The sequence below is a fragment of the Sabethes cyaneus genome, chromosome 2 (assembly GCF_943734655.1).
Source record: "Sabethes cyaneus chromosome 2, idSabCyanKW18_F2, whole genome shotgun sequence".
NCBI classification, from domain to species: domain Eukaryota; kingdom Metazoa; phylum Arthropoda; class Insecta; order Diptera; family Culicidae; genus Sabethes; species Sabethes cyaneus.
In genome coordinates this window covers 183,655,980-183,671,670 of record NC_071354.1, presented here as the reverse complement: position 1 = coordinate 183,671,670, position 15,691 = coordinate 183,655,980, and the positions used below count along the sequence as shown (strand labels likewise).

Here is a 15,691-nt window from a genome sequence, read left to right as displayed (position 1 = left end):
GCTTAACAATTCCTGTGGCAGACGTGGGCAGGCGTAGTGATTATAAGTTTGTCGCCTCCCAATGTGCAGTTGCTTGTGCAACGTCCGACCAATATCGCTATATTTTATTCTTAATGTAGCGTGAATGCCAGCTTCGCATCGTGCAAAATGCAATTCTGCACTTTATAAAGCCGGAAACAATGGCTTTCAGAAATGAAAAATGCCGAATAAAAAACAAAAGAGTTTTAAATCCGACAACAACAGCAGTTTATTACTGAAGCACTAAAAAATATATTTAAAGCAGTCGAACGAAGAAAAACAGCTTGACTTGATATTCACTAGGGAACTCCATTCGTCACAAAAGAATGGAAGCGCATGGTGATTAAACGCTAGTGATCATTTATAAATACTGTTCTTCTTTTATGGTCGACTGATGGGATGAAAGAAATAAAATTTTCAATAAAATTACCCCATAAGATTTTCACATACCCAAACAGCATGCGGAACTACGTTCAGTGAATATTACACGCTTTAAACACAGCTAACTTTTCAATGCCAAATTTAACCACCCGTTATCGAGCTTAAAGTTTTAAAAGTGGGATGTGAACGTGAGAAAAGACATTGTTTATCCGAAAACTTTGCCATGCTGTCATGTTACTGTGTAGCTATATGTAGCCACATACAATGCCACAAGTTACAGCAGCTCTTCGGATAACTTTACAAACTAGTGGTTTCTAGTAGTGATTGAGAGCATTGGTAAGAGCGGATTTTCCAGCAAATCGAAAATAGATCTGTTATGCATCGTTGAAATTAATAGTGGTTGGGAATATCAAATGAAGATTGACACATCGTTCGATAACTGAACCTATCTTTGTCGCTGTAAACTTTAAGCACAATCTCATTCTTTTCTGAATAGGGTATGTTGCTGCTTCATCGTGATTGCCTATTCCCGTCCTATCCCGAGCAGGAGCGAAGAGTAAAATAATATCAAAATTTGGTCTTGTTTTGGCTGACATAGTTGGTAAAAAAACAGAAAATAATATCAAAGTTTTACTCCTTTATGGGCAAAAGAATAACTACTTGTGTTATTTGAATAACAAAGCAATAACATGACCGTATTCAGAGTTTAGAATGACATATTTTAGTATTATTAAGGTATCGAATAACAAATGTAGTAGCATATGAGATATTAAAAAGTAATTTTATAAAATACTAGCTGACCCGACAAACTTCGTATTGCCACAAATTAACCTGTGTTGTACATAAATCATGAATCTCGGATGATCTTTGTCACAATCTCGAGTTTTGCAAGCCCCCCAGTGGGCGGCGCTTCCGACGGCGGGTCACCGGCAACACTCGCGACCGTCTCGTCCTGAATGATCTAGTGTTACTATAGATAGTTTTTGTGGTCTTGTATTGACTAATGTTTTATGGAACAGTCTCGAATTTCTCGAGTTCGATTAGTTTTTGAGTTTCACAAAAATTTCTGTTTTATTTGTATGAGAGTCTCACCACAGAGGTGAGAGGTCTCTAACTATCGTAAAATGAATTCAAGACTCCAAAATCTCCCACATGCCAAATTTGGTTCCATTTGCTTGATTAGTTCTCAAGTTATAAGGAAATTTGAATTTCATTTGTATGGGAGCTCCCCTCTTAAAAGGAGAAGGGGTCGTAATTCACCATAGAAAAAATTTCTGCCATCTAAAACTCCCACATGCCAAATTTGGTTCCATTTGATTGATTAGTTCTCGAGATAAGAGGAAATTTGCATTTCATTTGTATAGGAGCCCCCCCTCCTAAAGTGAAGAGGGGTCCCAGTTCATCATAGAAAGAATTTTTGTCTCCAAGAACACCCGCGTGTCAAATTTGGTTCCATTTGCTTGATTAGTTCTCGAGTTATGAGGAAAATTGTGTTTCTTTGGTACAGGAGCCCCCCCTCTTAAAGTGGGGAGGGGTCCTAATTTACTATAGAAAATATTCTTGCCCTCGAAAACCTTCACATGCCAAATTTGGTTCCATTTGCTTGATTAGTTCTCGAGTTATGAGGAAATTTGTATGGAAGCCCCCCCTTTTAAAGAGGAGAGGAGTTATAGTTCCCCTTATAAAGAGGGGAGGGGTCTCAATTTACCATAGAATAAATTCTTGTCACCGGAAACACCCACATGCCAAATTTTGTTCTATTTGCTTGATTAGTTGTCGAGTTATGCAGAAATTTGTGTTTCAATTGTATGGGAGCCCCCCCCTCTTAGTGGGGGGAGGGGTTTCTAACCATCACTAAAACCTTTCCTGGCCCCAAAAAACCTCTACATGCATATTTTCATGCCGATTGGTTCTGTAGTTTTCGATTCTATAAGGAACATACGGACGGACAGACAGACAGACAGACAGACAGACAGACAGACAGACAGACAGACAGACAGACAGACAGACAGACAGACAGACAGACAGACAGACAGACAGACAGACAGACAGACAGACAGACAGACAGACAGACAGACAGACAGACAGACAGACAGACAGACAGACAGACAGACAGACAGACAGACAGACAGACAGACAGACAGACAGACAGACAGACAGACAGACAGACAGACAGACAGACAGACAGACAGACAGACAGACAGACAGACAGACAGACAGACAGACAGACAGACAGACAGACAGACAGACAGACAGACAGACAGACAGACAGACAGACAGACAGACAGACAGACAGACAGACAGACAGACAGACAGACAGACAGACAGACAGACAGACAGACAGACAGACAGACAGACAGACAGACAGACAGACAGACAGACAGACAGACAGACAGACAGACAGACAGACAGACAGACAGACAGACAGACAGACAGACAGACAGACAGACAGACAGACAGACAGACAGACAGACAGACAGACAGACAGACAGACAGACAGACAGACAGACAGACAGACAGACAGACAGACAGACAGACAGACAGACAGACAGACAGACAGACAGACAGACAGACAGACAGACAGACAGACAGACAGACAGACAGACAGACAGACAGACAGACAGACAGACAGACAGACAGACAGACAGACAGACAGACAGACAGACAGACAGACAGACAGACAGACAGACAGACAGACAGACAGACAGACAGACAGACAGACAGACAGACAGACAGACAGACAGACAGACAGACAGACAGACAGACAGACAGACAGACAGACAGACAGACAGACAGACAGACAGACAGACAGACAGACAGACAGACAGACAGACAGACAGACAGACAGACAGACAGACAGACAGACAGACAGACAGACAGACAGACAGACAGACAGACAGACAGACAGACAGACAGACAGACAGACAGACAGACAGACAGACAGACAGACAGACAGACAGACAGACAGACAGACAGACAGACAGACAGACAGACAGACAGACAGACAGACAGACAGACAGACAGACAGACAGACAGACAGACAGACAGACAGACAGACAGACAGACAGACAGACAGACAGACAGACAGACAGACAGACAGACAGACAGACAGACAGACAGACAGACAGACAGACAGACAGACAGACAGACAGACAGACAGACAGACAGACAGACAGACAGACAGACAGACAGACAGACAGACAGACAGACAGACAGACAGACAGACAGACAGACAGACAGACAGACAGACAGACAGACAGACAGACAGACAGACAGACAGACAGACAGACAGACAGACAGACAGACAGACAGACAGACAGACAGACAGACAGACAGACAGACAGACAGACAGACAGACAGACAGACAGACAGACAGACAGACAGACAGACAGACAGACAGACAGACAGACAGACAGACAGACAGACAGACAGACAGACAGACAGACAGACAGACAGACAGACAGACAGACAGACAGACAGACAGACAGACAGACAGACAGACAGACAGACAGACAGACAGACAGACAGACAGACAGACAGACAGACAGACAGACAGACAGACAGACAGACAGACAGACAGACAGACAGACAGACAGACAGACAGACAGACAGACAGACAGACAGACAGACAGACAGACAGACAGACAGACAGACAGACAGACAGACAGACAGACAGACAGACAGACAGACAGACAGACAGACAGACAGACAGACAGACAGACAGACAGACAGACAGACAGACAGACAGACAGACAGACAGACAGACAGACAGACAGACAGACAGACAGACAGACAGACAGACAGACAGACAGACAGACAGACAGACAGACAGACAGACAGACAGACAGACAGACAGACAGACAGACAGACAGACAGACAGACAGACAGACAGACAGACAGACAGACAGACAGACAGACAGACAGACAGACAGACAGACAGACAGACAGACAGACAGACAGACAGACAGACAGACAGACAGACAGACAGACAGACAGACAGACAGACAGACAGACAGACAGACAGACAGACAGACAGACAGACAGACAGACAGACAGACAGACAGACAGACAGACAGACAGACAGACAGACAGACAGACAGACAGACAGACAGACAGACAGACAGACAGACAGACAGACAGACAGACAGACAGACAGACAGACAGACAGACAGACAGACAGACAGACAGACAGACAGACAGACAGACAGACAGACAGACAGACAGACAGACAGACAGACAGACAGACAGACAGACAGACAGACAGACAGACAGACAGACAGACAGACAGACAGACAGACAGACAGACAGACAGACAGACAGACAGACAGACAGACAGACAGACAGACAGACAGACAGACAGACAGACAGACAGACAGACAGACAGACAGACAGACAGACAGACAGACAGACAGACAGACAGACAGACAGACAGACAGACAGACAGACAGACAGACAGACAGACAGACAGACAGACAGACAGACAGACAGACAGACAGACAGACAGACAGACAGACAGACAGACAGACAGACAGACAGACAGACAGACAGACAGACAGACAGACAGACAGACAGACAGACAGACAGACAGACAGACAGACAGACAGACAGACAGACAGACAGACAGACAGACAGACAGACAGACAGACAGACAGACAGACAGACAGACAGACAGACAGACAGACAGACAGACAGACAGACAGACAGACAGACAGACAGACAGACAGACAGACAGACAGACAGACAGACAGACAGACAGACAGACAGACAGACAGACAGACAGACAGACAGACAGACAGACAGACAGACAGACAGACAGACAGACAGACAGACAGACAGACAGACAGACAGACAGACAGACAGACAGACAGACAGACAGACAGACAGACAGACAGACAGACAGACAGACAGACAGACAGACAGACAGACAGACAGACAGACAGACAGACAGACAGACAGACAGACAGACAGACAGACAGACAGACAGACAGACAGACAGACAGACAGACAGACAGACAGACAGACAGACAGACAGACAGACAGACAGACAGACAGACAGACAGACAGACAGACAGACAGACAGACAGACAGACAGACAGACAGACAGACAGACAGACAGACAGACAGACAGACAGACAGACAGACAGACAGACAGACAGACAGACAGACAGACAGACAGACAGACAGACAGACAGACAGACAGACAGACAGACAGACAGACAGACAGACAGACAGACAGACAGACAGACAGACAGACAGACAGACAGACAGACAGACAGACAGACAGACAGACAGACAGACAGACAGACAGACAGACAGACAGACAGACAGACAGACAGACAGACAGACAGACAGACAGACAGACAGACAGACAGACAGACAGACAGACAGACAGACAGACAGACAGACAGACAGACAGACAGACAGACAGACAGACAGACAGACAGACAGACAGACAGACAGACAGACAGACAGACAGACAGACAGACAGACAGACAGACAGACAGACAGACAGACAGACAGACAGACAGACAGACAGACAGACAGACAGACAGACAGACAGACAGACAGACAGACAGACAGACAGACAGACAGACAGACAGACAGACAGACAGACAGACAGACAGACAGACAGACAGACAGACAGACAGACAGACAGACAGACAGACAGACAGACAGACAGACAGACAGACAGACAGACAGACAGACAGACAGACAGACAGACAGACAGACAGACAGACAGACAGACAGACAGACAGACAGACAGACAGACAGACAGACAGAAATTCTTCTTTATAGGTATAGATTTATAGTCCAAAATTTTCTTTAATCATTAAAAAAATTATGAATATTTCGAATGTCATTTTAAGGTCAAAATAAGATATGATAACATAATCAGTTATTAAACTCATCTTACAACCACTGTTTTAAATATCTACTCAATAACAAAATGTTTTATCAATGTATCTCCAAATCTGTTCAATAACAAAATATACCATTATAACACAGTTTGATAATGTTTTTATATTATTTTGCTCTTCGCTCCTGCTCAGGATCCAACACAAATTATTAAAAATATCAGCGATTTTTATGACACACAATGCAAAATTAGTTATTCCCCAATATTTTAGTTTGTTGATCATCATACGCGATCAATCAAAGTGAGCTGAGATCTATTTAAATGCTTTTTATCATTAAAGAAGTCCTACCAGCCAAATTTCCTCCTTTTTTTAGTGCGACGAAGAAGAAAATGTCGACTAATCGTTTTAATTTCCGTCATTCATAAATGAAAATAACTCACGCAAGGCATTGTCGTTATTCTACAGCCAGGAAAACTTGCCTGACCTGCAGAAATTTTGCAGAATAACATTTGTCATGCCGACCTACACAAATACATGCGCGTTAGCTTCGTAAACATTGTTGTGATTTTTAGTTCGGACGTTGAAAAATTTTGATGAACGGATTTTAAAACGGTACGACGAATTTAAGATATAAAGTCAGTTGCGTAATTTGAATAAAATGCTTTAATAATCGCTTTTTAGTGAATTCAAATAGTGTTTGAGTCAAATCAGGAGCAGAAGTTTTGGAGTATTCATTAAATCCACCTAAGAAATGATGAAAATTAGAGGGGCTTTCCTTACTACGACGGGAATTAGAAATAAACCCTATACTTGGAAGAATTGCCTGCAATAGGGTCTATAGCAGGGAAATTCCTTTCTCTGGAGTTTGGTCACCGAAATTCCTGAATAGTAGCGATCTCCAAACCGAGTCGCTACTTTATCTTACCTAAGGCTGCGCTAGATCTCACGAAATTTCGTTTTCGACGAAATCGAACGAAACTGAACGAAATTTACTCTTGTGTCAACTGTAGTTTAATGGTGATCAACCATGACATCTAAGGTAAATTTCATACGATTTCGTTAAATTTCGGTAAACAGAAAATTTCGCGAAATCACGCACACCCCTAGTCTTACTTTAGAGATACTAGAGATACTATAAAACACCTTGATTTCTCTACTTTCTTCTACTAAGGGGTCATCCGTGTGTTGAGGGTGGCTGGACACGATAAAATTGCAACACACTCAAATTGCCCTAACTTTTTTAATTGAAACTTTGCATGGAGAAAGCTCAAAGTGCATTGTTTATACAGTAGAGATTTGTATAACTCGGATTTGTAGAACGCGGATTTCTATAGCGCGGGTACCACGATATTTCTATAACGCGGTTTTCCGCGTATAACAAATACACGTAGCATATGGATATTGAGTTAATTGGGGCTAAACTCGAATTTTGAGCGATTTGGAACAGATACGGCCGTGGCGTCTTCTAAGAACTTGTAGGGCATATAACAGTTGACTCTCTAAGTGATGTACGGAAACCACAAAGTTACGGGTTGGCCTGCTGGAGGTTCCGGAATACCCGTTGAAATTTTCGTATTGGTATAGTTGGTTAAAATTGGTAAAATATTTTTGAAGTAATTAAGGTCAATTACCTTATACAAAGTATAAAAAAAGTAATAAATAAGTGACCTTAGGAAGGCGTAAGGTGGTCCTCCGAAAAATTCAGAATATATTGTGAATATATTGAGTGTAATTTGACTACACTAGAAATATATTTCGATTATTTGTGACTTAATTTGGCCATTGGATGGTTTACCGAGAGAAAATTTGAAGCTTACCGGAAATTGGTTATTTGAAATGCAAATGTTTTAATTTGTAACAGATCAAAATGAAATGGAATATCAGCAATCCTCAACTAAATAGGCCGCTCACGACTCGATATGACCGCCAAAACGTTCACTGGAAAATAAGGATTTGCAGTCAAAGTGAACAATAAGTGAAAATTCATGTTGAAGTCCGCGTTACAATTTGAAAAGAGTTTGATATAAAATATTTCGGATTTAGAAACAGAAATGATGCAAATACTGAAAATGTTCGCTGACAAATAAACGTGGTTATTTCGCAAGTTTGTTGAAATTACTCTTCACACTGAAGCTCTTCACCAGGTGTCGTGCTCTTCTGCGAAAATTTTAACAGAAATCTAACCATCATCATATATATAGTTGGCCATGGCCATCCCGTAAACCGCGGTGACGGTATCTAATATTTTTATGGGTTTTGCCTGAGAAAAAGTGAGAGAGAAGTATTATTGCTTTTGTTTTCACCTTTTCCTGGACAATGCAGAATGGGGTTTCTTGTAAGAGCTACACAGGCTACGAAAACTTTGTTGCTTTCGTCAACGCGATAAGCAGTTCGATGCCGCTGATCATCAATTTTAATTATTTAATATCGGATCTCGATGCATTTCATAGTGGCCAGGTTGAGTCACAAACAGCTGAATTTCTATTTCTATTTCACATTGTTCAATTCGAGGTTGAATGAACATAATTCCGAACTCAAAGAACAATTTTCGCTCGTTGACCACTTTTACCGATGTTCCGGATTTGTCGGAGAATCGCATGATGGCTTCTCAATAGCACGGATTGTTTACTTTACTTGTATTATGCCAAATAATAAGCCATAGTGACTTTAAAAAGAATTTTGAAGCTATGAGAAGACTTCACAGAAATGAAAATTTAGCGGGTGTTCCGGAAGCTCTGGAAGACCAAGAGGGGATTTTTTCTGTCTCACCAAGCATCTGTAAGATGGAAAAATATATACTTGACATCTTTCCCAAAGGAACCATGGTCGTGTTGATTAAAAATTTCGTAAAATTCGAGTATTGCCCCAATTAACTCAATTTCCATATGCTACGTGTACTTGTATAACGCGTTTCATATAACGCGGTCCCAATTACCCGCGTTATACAAATATTGACTGTACTGTGCAAGTCTTTTTCTCAGATGCGCAAAGATATGAAAAATGGAGTCAAAAGAACAGCTCGTTTGCGAATAAAATCTGCACAAATCCATCGGAAGAACGTCTGCACAAATCCATTCGAAGAACATCTGACTGTCGATCGTGAGTCAAGATGTGGAGAAAAAAGGCGTCCGTATGCTGATCTCACCCGCGTAGTTGGGGCCTTCGACGGGAAACAAAAACTCCTTCGTTCTAGAGGTAGCAAAAAAAACTGAATCTGAGCAAAAGTTTCATATAGACGGCCAAAACTTGAGCTGAATTACATACGTTCAAGGTTCAGAAGGCCTCAACAGAATACGGTCGCGAAAAGCCGTGCCAAGAAGTTTTACGATAAAAAGCTGACGAAACCCCATCGCTACGTTATGGACGACGACACCTACGTGATAGCGGACTCCAACCAGATTTCGGGGAACCAGTATTTCACTGCATAGGATAAGTTTGATGTTCCAGAGAACCTTCGAAAACTAAAGATGTCGAACTTTGCCAAAAAATTCTTGATATGGCAAGCAAATTCTTCATGTGGACAACGGAGTACACCTTTCGTGACCACAGATACCATGAATGAACCGGTGTATTTGAAAGAGTACCTCCAAAAGCAACTTTCCTGTTCTGAAGTCTCACAACTGTCCTACGATCTCGCGGTAGAGTTTGGCTTCATGTCATTACGCTAAGGCCGTGCTGGAATGGCATAGGGCAAGTAATGTCGCTTTCGTGCTAGAAGATCATAAACCCTCAAAAACACCGGTGCTGCGGCCAATCGAGAAATACTGGGCTATTATAAAACCAAATCTTCTGAAACATCCTAAGGTAGTCAAAACAGTTGATGAAATAAAGAAAGCACGGCTAAATATACAAAACATGTCGATTTTGAGATTGTGTACAATTTCATGGGTAATAACCCTTTGGGTTAAAACCACTCAAAAAAATCATGGGTGGGATCAGGGATGGAAGATCAGTGATTTTGATAAAATCTGTGAGTTATCGCCACATGCACAGATCACGATCCGTACAGATCATGACAAACAGTGAATCATTAGCGTTGATCACATGATTTTGTTTTCTAAACAGTTTCAGCAGTGGATCACAGTGTTACATCTTACCTAGCTGCGTGGAAAAAGGTCACACATGTTGTTTGTATTGTGATTCATACGATGCACACAACCAATCGTCTGTATCTGTTATATTTCTCAACAGAAACATGATCTGACATGAGGTTAGTCATAATCTGTAAGGATCGAGACAAAGTGTTTGTCGCTTACAAGTAGTGTTGTCAATGAATCTGAATCTGATCGCTCCTATGATCGCTAGAAGTGATTTTTTCCATCCCTGGGTGGGATTAAGACCAAAATACAGGCATTCGGACACGGAGACGAAATTTAATAAAATAAAGACGCTAAAACTAAGTTTAATTGTTTCATTTGATGCCCTGAAAATTTGTTGGCAATCGGATAAAAACTCGAATTATGCGAATTAATTTTGTGTGTTGCAATTTTACCGTGGACACCCTTTATGAGTGTACCCAATCGAGCAGGTTAAAAGGGATGGTAAGGGGCATGGAAATGTTAACGCTTGACCACGGAAGGGAGAGACTACGAAATTTTCTTAGCATAATCACAGATAGAAGAAGAAGTGGCATTAAAAACAAAAGAAAAAGTGAAAGAATTTGAGGGGAAACGGGACGTAAAAAGAGAAAAAAGTGGACAGTGCAAAAACCAGAACCAAAATAATGAGAGAAATAAAAGAAGAACCCTAAATAAAGCGAAGCAAGCGAAGAAAAAAATGAAAAAAAAGACAAAAGGGATAAAACGAAAACACAGAACGTGACAGAAGAGCAGAACATCATGAGAGAAAGGACGAAACATTGTGTGTAAATAAACGCATAGCGAAGACAAAAACGAGATAGAAAATGAACAAAAAAGACAAAAATCGGGAACGACAACAAGAAAACAGTCGAGAGGAAATAAAAAATGCGAAGAACAAGAGAGGAAAAAAAGGAGAAACGGGCCTGAAAATGAAGAAACGAAAAAAGAAAGACGACAAATGGAACATGGGAAAAAATGACTCAGAAAAAGGGTGAAAAACGAGACGGGAAAAGAAGAAAAAGGGAACCACGAAAATGAAAACAGCAGAGAGCAGACAGAGAGAAGGGAAAACGAGAAAGTAAATTTGGCAAAACGAGACAAGAAAGGGGATACAGCACAGAAAGCAAGGGAAACTTAAAGGAAAGGAAGAATAATGAAAGAGAAAAATGCCGATAGAGAAAACGAGGAAAACAGGAAAGAGAGATCGAACGTAAAAGTAGAAATATGGGACAAAAAACGGGAAATTGAAACAGAAAAATAAGAAAAGAAAAACAAGAAAAAGCGGACAAGGAAAAGACGGCAAACGAGACTGTATAGGTATAGAAAATGTCCACGTGGACAAGTTACAGTATCCCCCCGCTAATCCAACACCCAATAATCCGACGGCTCAATAGTCCGAGTCTCGTTAATCCGGAAAATTCCGAATTAAAAAGTATTGTACTTAACTTTTTTTAATCGAACATTACCTTGGATGAGCGTCTTCATTAGAGTCAGTATGGTACTCCTTCTAACTAAATCTAAATGGTAAATGGTGCTCTTTCTAACTACGCTAAATTTTACAACCATAACCTCAATATTTTCATCGCTATTCTCACTAGACTGATATACTTGCGCTTATTTCGAAACTGACTAAGCATTAAAAAGTATTTTGTTGACGAAATTGTGCATTACTGAATATAAAATAAGCTTACTGCGTACTTACGACAAATATTTGCAAAAAATTCCGAAGTCGTGTAGGTATGGATTTGAACAAAAATAAATTTTAAGTCCACATTGACGTTAGTTTGACTGCCGGATTATCGGGTCAAAACTCGATAATCCAGCTATAAATTTGTCAGATTAGCGGCGTGGTACTATATTTATTTTTCATAACGGTAGTCTTTCCAACAGAGGACCTCAGTGGACTGGACTGGATACATTCTTCCTCCACTCATTGGCATGAAACGTCGACTTTTCGCTAGCTGTTGTTTTTTCACGAATTTATGCCCAAAATTCTAAAATTTCATGAGCCTAAGCAACATGAAAAGTCCCTTACGAAATGTTCAACTTACCATCAGCCTCAACAAAATTTCGCTTAGAATTGTAAATTGATGAGATCTCGCGAAATTTTTCAATTTCAAGGTAACCAATAAGCAAATCAACGCAACGCAAATGTTTAAATGCTGCTTAAAAAATGCTTTTGCGAAATAGGTATACAGCTTCTTGACTGTTAACGTTCTTATAGCGTTGGCGTTACTCATTTAGAACTGATTGCTTGCAAGTAGAATTTGAATAGAGTTTTGTCAATTTACAACAGCCAATGTGAAGGTGTGAAAGAAGAAAACATTTATCAATATTAGCAACAAAAATCGACAACTCAAAAAACATACCGCAGCCTATAATGCGGGATCTTTTTGAAATTGGGCGGAACTCTTAACTATTACTGGTAATTTTCTTTTTTAAGAAGAGAAACATGTGTGATGCGAAACATGATAAATTAGTTCAACTGGAATTTTTAAGTCAGGGCCGGTGGGATTCGAATGGTTTTCAATTACCGGTCAAGTGTGTTTCCGTTACACCACCATACCACTCTTCCATCAAGCCGGGGTTAGACTATATGGCAAACTGCCGCAATTAAATAAGGCATTTTTCTCTCAATGAGTACAATATTAATAAATATATTCAAACACCATCGGAACCACATCACTTTTAGATCAGTATCGTACTTCGAGGTCGACTGAAAGAAACCACTAAATGTAAAAACCGAAAATGTTTATCCACTTGGTATACCATCAATGAAAATATTTTATTTTAATCATTTAACATATTTCATTTGTACAGAAGCACAGCAATGCGAACCTAATATTTTCCAGTTTCCATTAAACATGATCCACACAAATCAGCAACATGGACGCGTAGCTAGCGGAAATGAAAGGAAATACAGAAATAAATTGTCATTTTACGGCATGACATTGCATTGCTTCCAAAATGACTGATCCAACTGCTATGCTGGTGCTGTTTATGGTTTAACTTTTGAATCTAGATATGTTTCTGCACATTAGGATGTTGTTTGAAATAAACTTGAATAGCAAAAGCTCAAACATTCCGTCACTAACTGCGGTTAAATATTTATGAACAGAAAAATGCAAATAATAAAATTTGCATTTATTATAGCGCTACCTACTGCACACTATATAATATCATCTAAATAAGTTTTCATAATCAGAATATATAATTTCATAATTTGATCTCTTTCGTGCATTCTGTGGAATGCATGGTTCATACACAGGTTCATATATCCTGAGAGAGAGCGTCGTCGTAGCATTGCATTGCATTTGGCTGGCACAATTTTCCAACGAACGTCAATCATCAATACCACACGCCAATCGACAATGGAAGAAAATCGAATTATTTCTCTACGTGTATCGAATGTGGATGATATTATACAACCAAATAACGTTTGTTTGCTGAAAGTTTGTACGTTTATATCTCCATGCACAGCTCATCGCAAAAAGATGACTTTAGAGTAAGAAGCAATATTACATAGTACATACTGTTCTTAAACTCCACTATAGTTTTGCGAAACATTACCCTCGGGGCCTATTTCGAGTGAATTTTATGACTTGAATTTTCATAGTGGACCAGCTTTCGCGACGTTGTGCCATCGATCGACTAGAATACATATATTAGTATCATGTACCTACCTAGCTACAAAAATAAATGTGCATGAAAATTGGAGTGTTTACATCCAAACCGTATTTCATGTTGTCAATAACAGTAGGTAGGTATGAAAAACGAGAGACTCTCTTGCTGACGGTGGTAACAAGAAACTTACCTTTAGCGTCCGGTCGATCTGCCCCAGGAAGAACGTCAACAAGGCAATGATGATAAAGTTAACTCCTCCGGCAAAATCCGTTAGTTTGTCCAGCTGGAAAATGGCAGCTATCAGGAAGAAGATGATTTGCATCGCCACCGTTACAATCGCACTGATCGCAAAGTGATCCTCGTCCAAAATGTGGACAGCCATCGTGCCCCTGAAATAACGTGACGCTGCTGGCGTGCGACGGACGAACGAACGATACCGATTTTTTTTATCACAGCAAGGTAGCACACTCGCGGCGCCTTTGATTCCGTGCCAATTCTCGTGCTCCAATTCAGGGTCGATTGAATTGTGTACGTTTCTCGTGTGGACTATTTCTAAATATATTGGTAATACTACGGCAACGGCGGCACTATTGCTCCCACAGCATTCGCATTTCCATCACTCGGGCCGTCGAAAAAATGCCCTCAGGTCCATGGCAACAGCAGCATCCACTAAAATCAACACCGACTCCAACACCAACCGCGGCACTACGGATTTTTCATTCATTTTAGCGTCTGGTCTTGATTTTCGCTGTCTCGATTTATGCACATCCAACTGTGTTTACATTTCTTATTTATGGTTCTACCTACTGGCGGCTCTGTTGATCGGAAACGGTTTATGTATATTTTTTTTCTCTCTAGGGCAGATGAAAGTTTGGGCAAATAAATGGTAAAATATTCATTATAATGGTTTTGGCATGAATAGTGCTGATTGCGATGAGACCGGAAATAATTCAGGACGTGTTCGGAAATAAATTCATTTAAATGTGGCACCCAAATATGTACTTTCTCTATTTGTTCAAGCTTTATGCCTTCAAAAGAAACTTGACTAGCATAACATTATCATGAGCACCAAACAACGCCAACCATTCGATAAAGTACATAGGTATATAACTACTTGAAAATTGCAGAATTGTAAACATGCTATTTAGTGGCATCATAGCAGACTGTAGGCACTCAACCAAAGAATTTGTCTTGCGAGTTAATGGCTTGTGAGAGCAATCTTTTATCTAAAATCTATATAAAACTAGCTAACCCGACAAACTTCATATTGCCGCAAATTAAACTATGTGTAAACTGTGTATTTAAATCGTGAATTTCGGATGACCTTTGTCACGATCTCGAGTTTTGCAAGTTTCTAAGGAGTTCAACCTTAGATGATTCAGTTTGGCAGTTACTTAACAAGAAAATTTTTGTTTGTATAAAAGGCCCCACCTTAAATAAGGCAGGGGTCCTAATTCATTATAGAAAAAATCCTGCCTCCTAAGACCCCCACACGCCAAATTTGGTTTCACTTGCTTGATTAGCTCTCAAGTTATGAGGAAATTTGTATTTCATTTGTATGAGAGCCCCCCCTCTTAAAAGGGGAAGGGACTTCAGTACACCATAGAAAAAATTCTTACCTCCAAAAACACTCACATGCCAAATTTAGTTCCATTTACTTGATTAGTTTTTGAAATAATTTGGAAATTTGTGTTTCATTTGTATGGGAGCCCCCCTGCTAAAGGGGAGATG

The 15,691-nt window shown here is 40.6% G+C and overlaps 1 protein-coding gene across 1 annotated transcript in view; it reads right to left on the bottom strand.

Annotated features, from left to right (window-relative positions):
• The window catches only part of LOC128737449 (uncharacterized), an 88,237-nt gene extending 73,895 nt beyond the window's left edge, over nt 1–14,342 (bottom strand). Inside the window, exon 1 of the mRNA XM_053832086.1 lies at nt 14,151–14,342. Within this exon, the coding sequence (XP_053688061.1) occupies nt 14,151–14,342 (192 nt within the window). The remainder of the gene's footprint in view (nt 1–14,150) is intronic.
• Between the last annotated feature and the right edge of the window lie 1,349 nt (nt 14,343–15,691).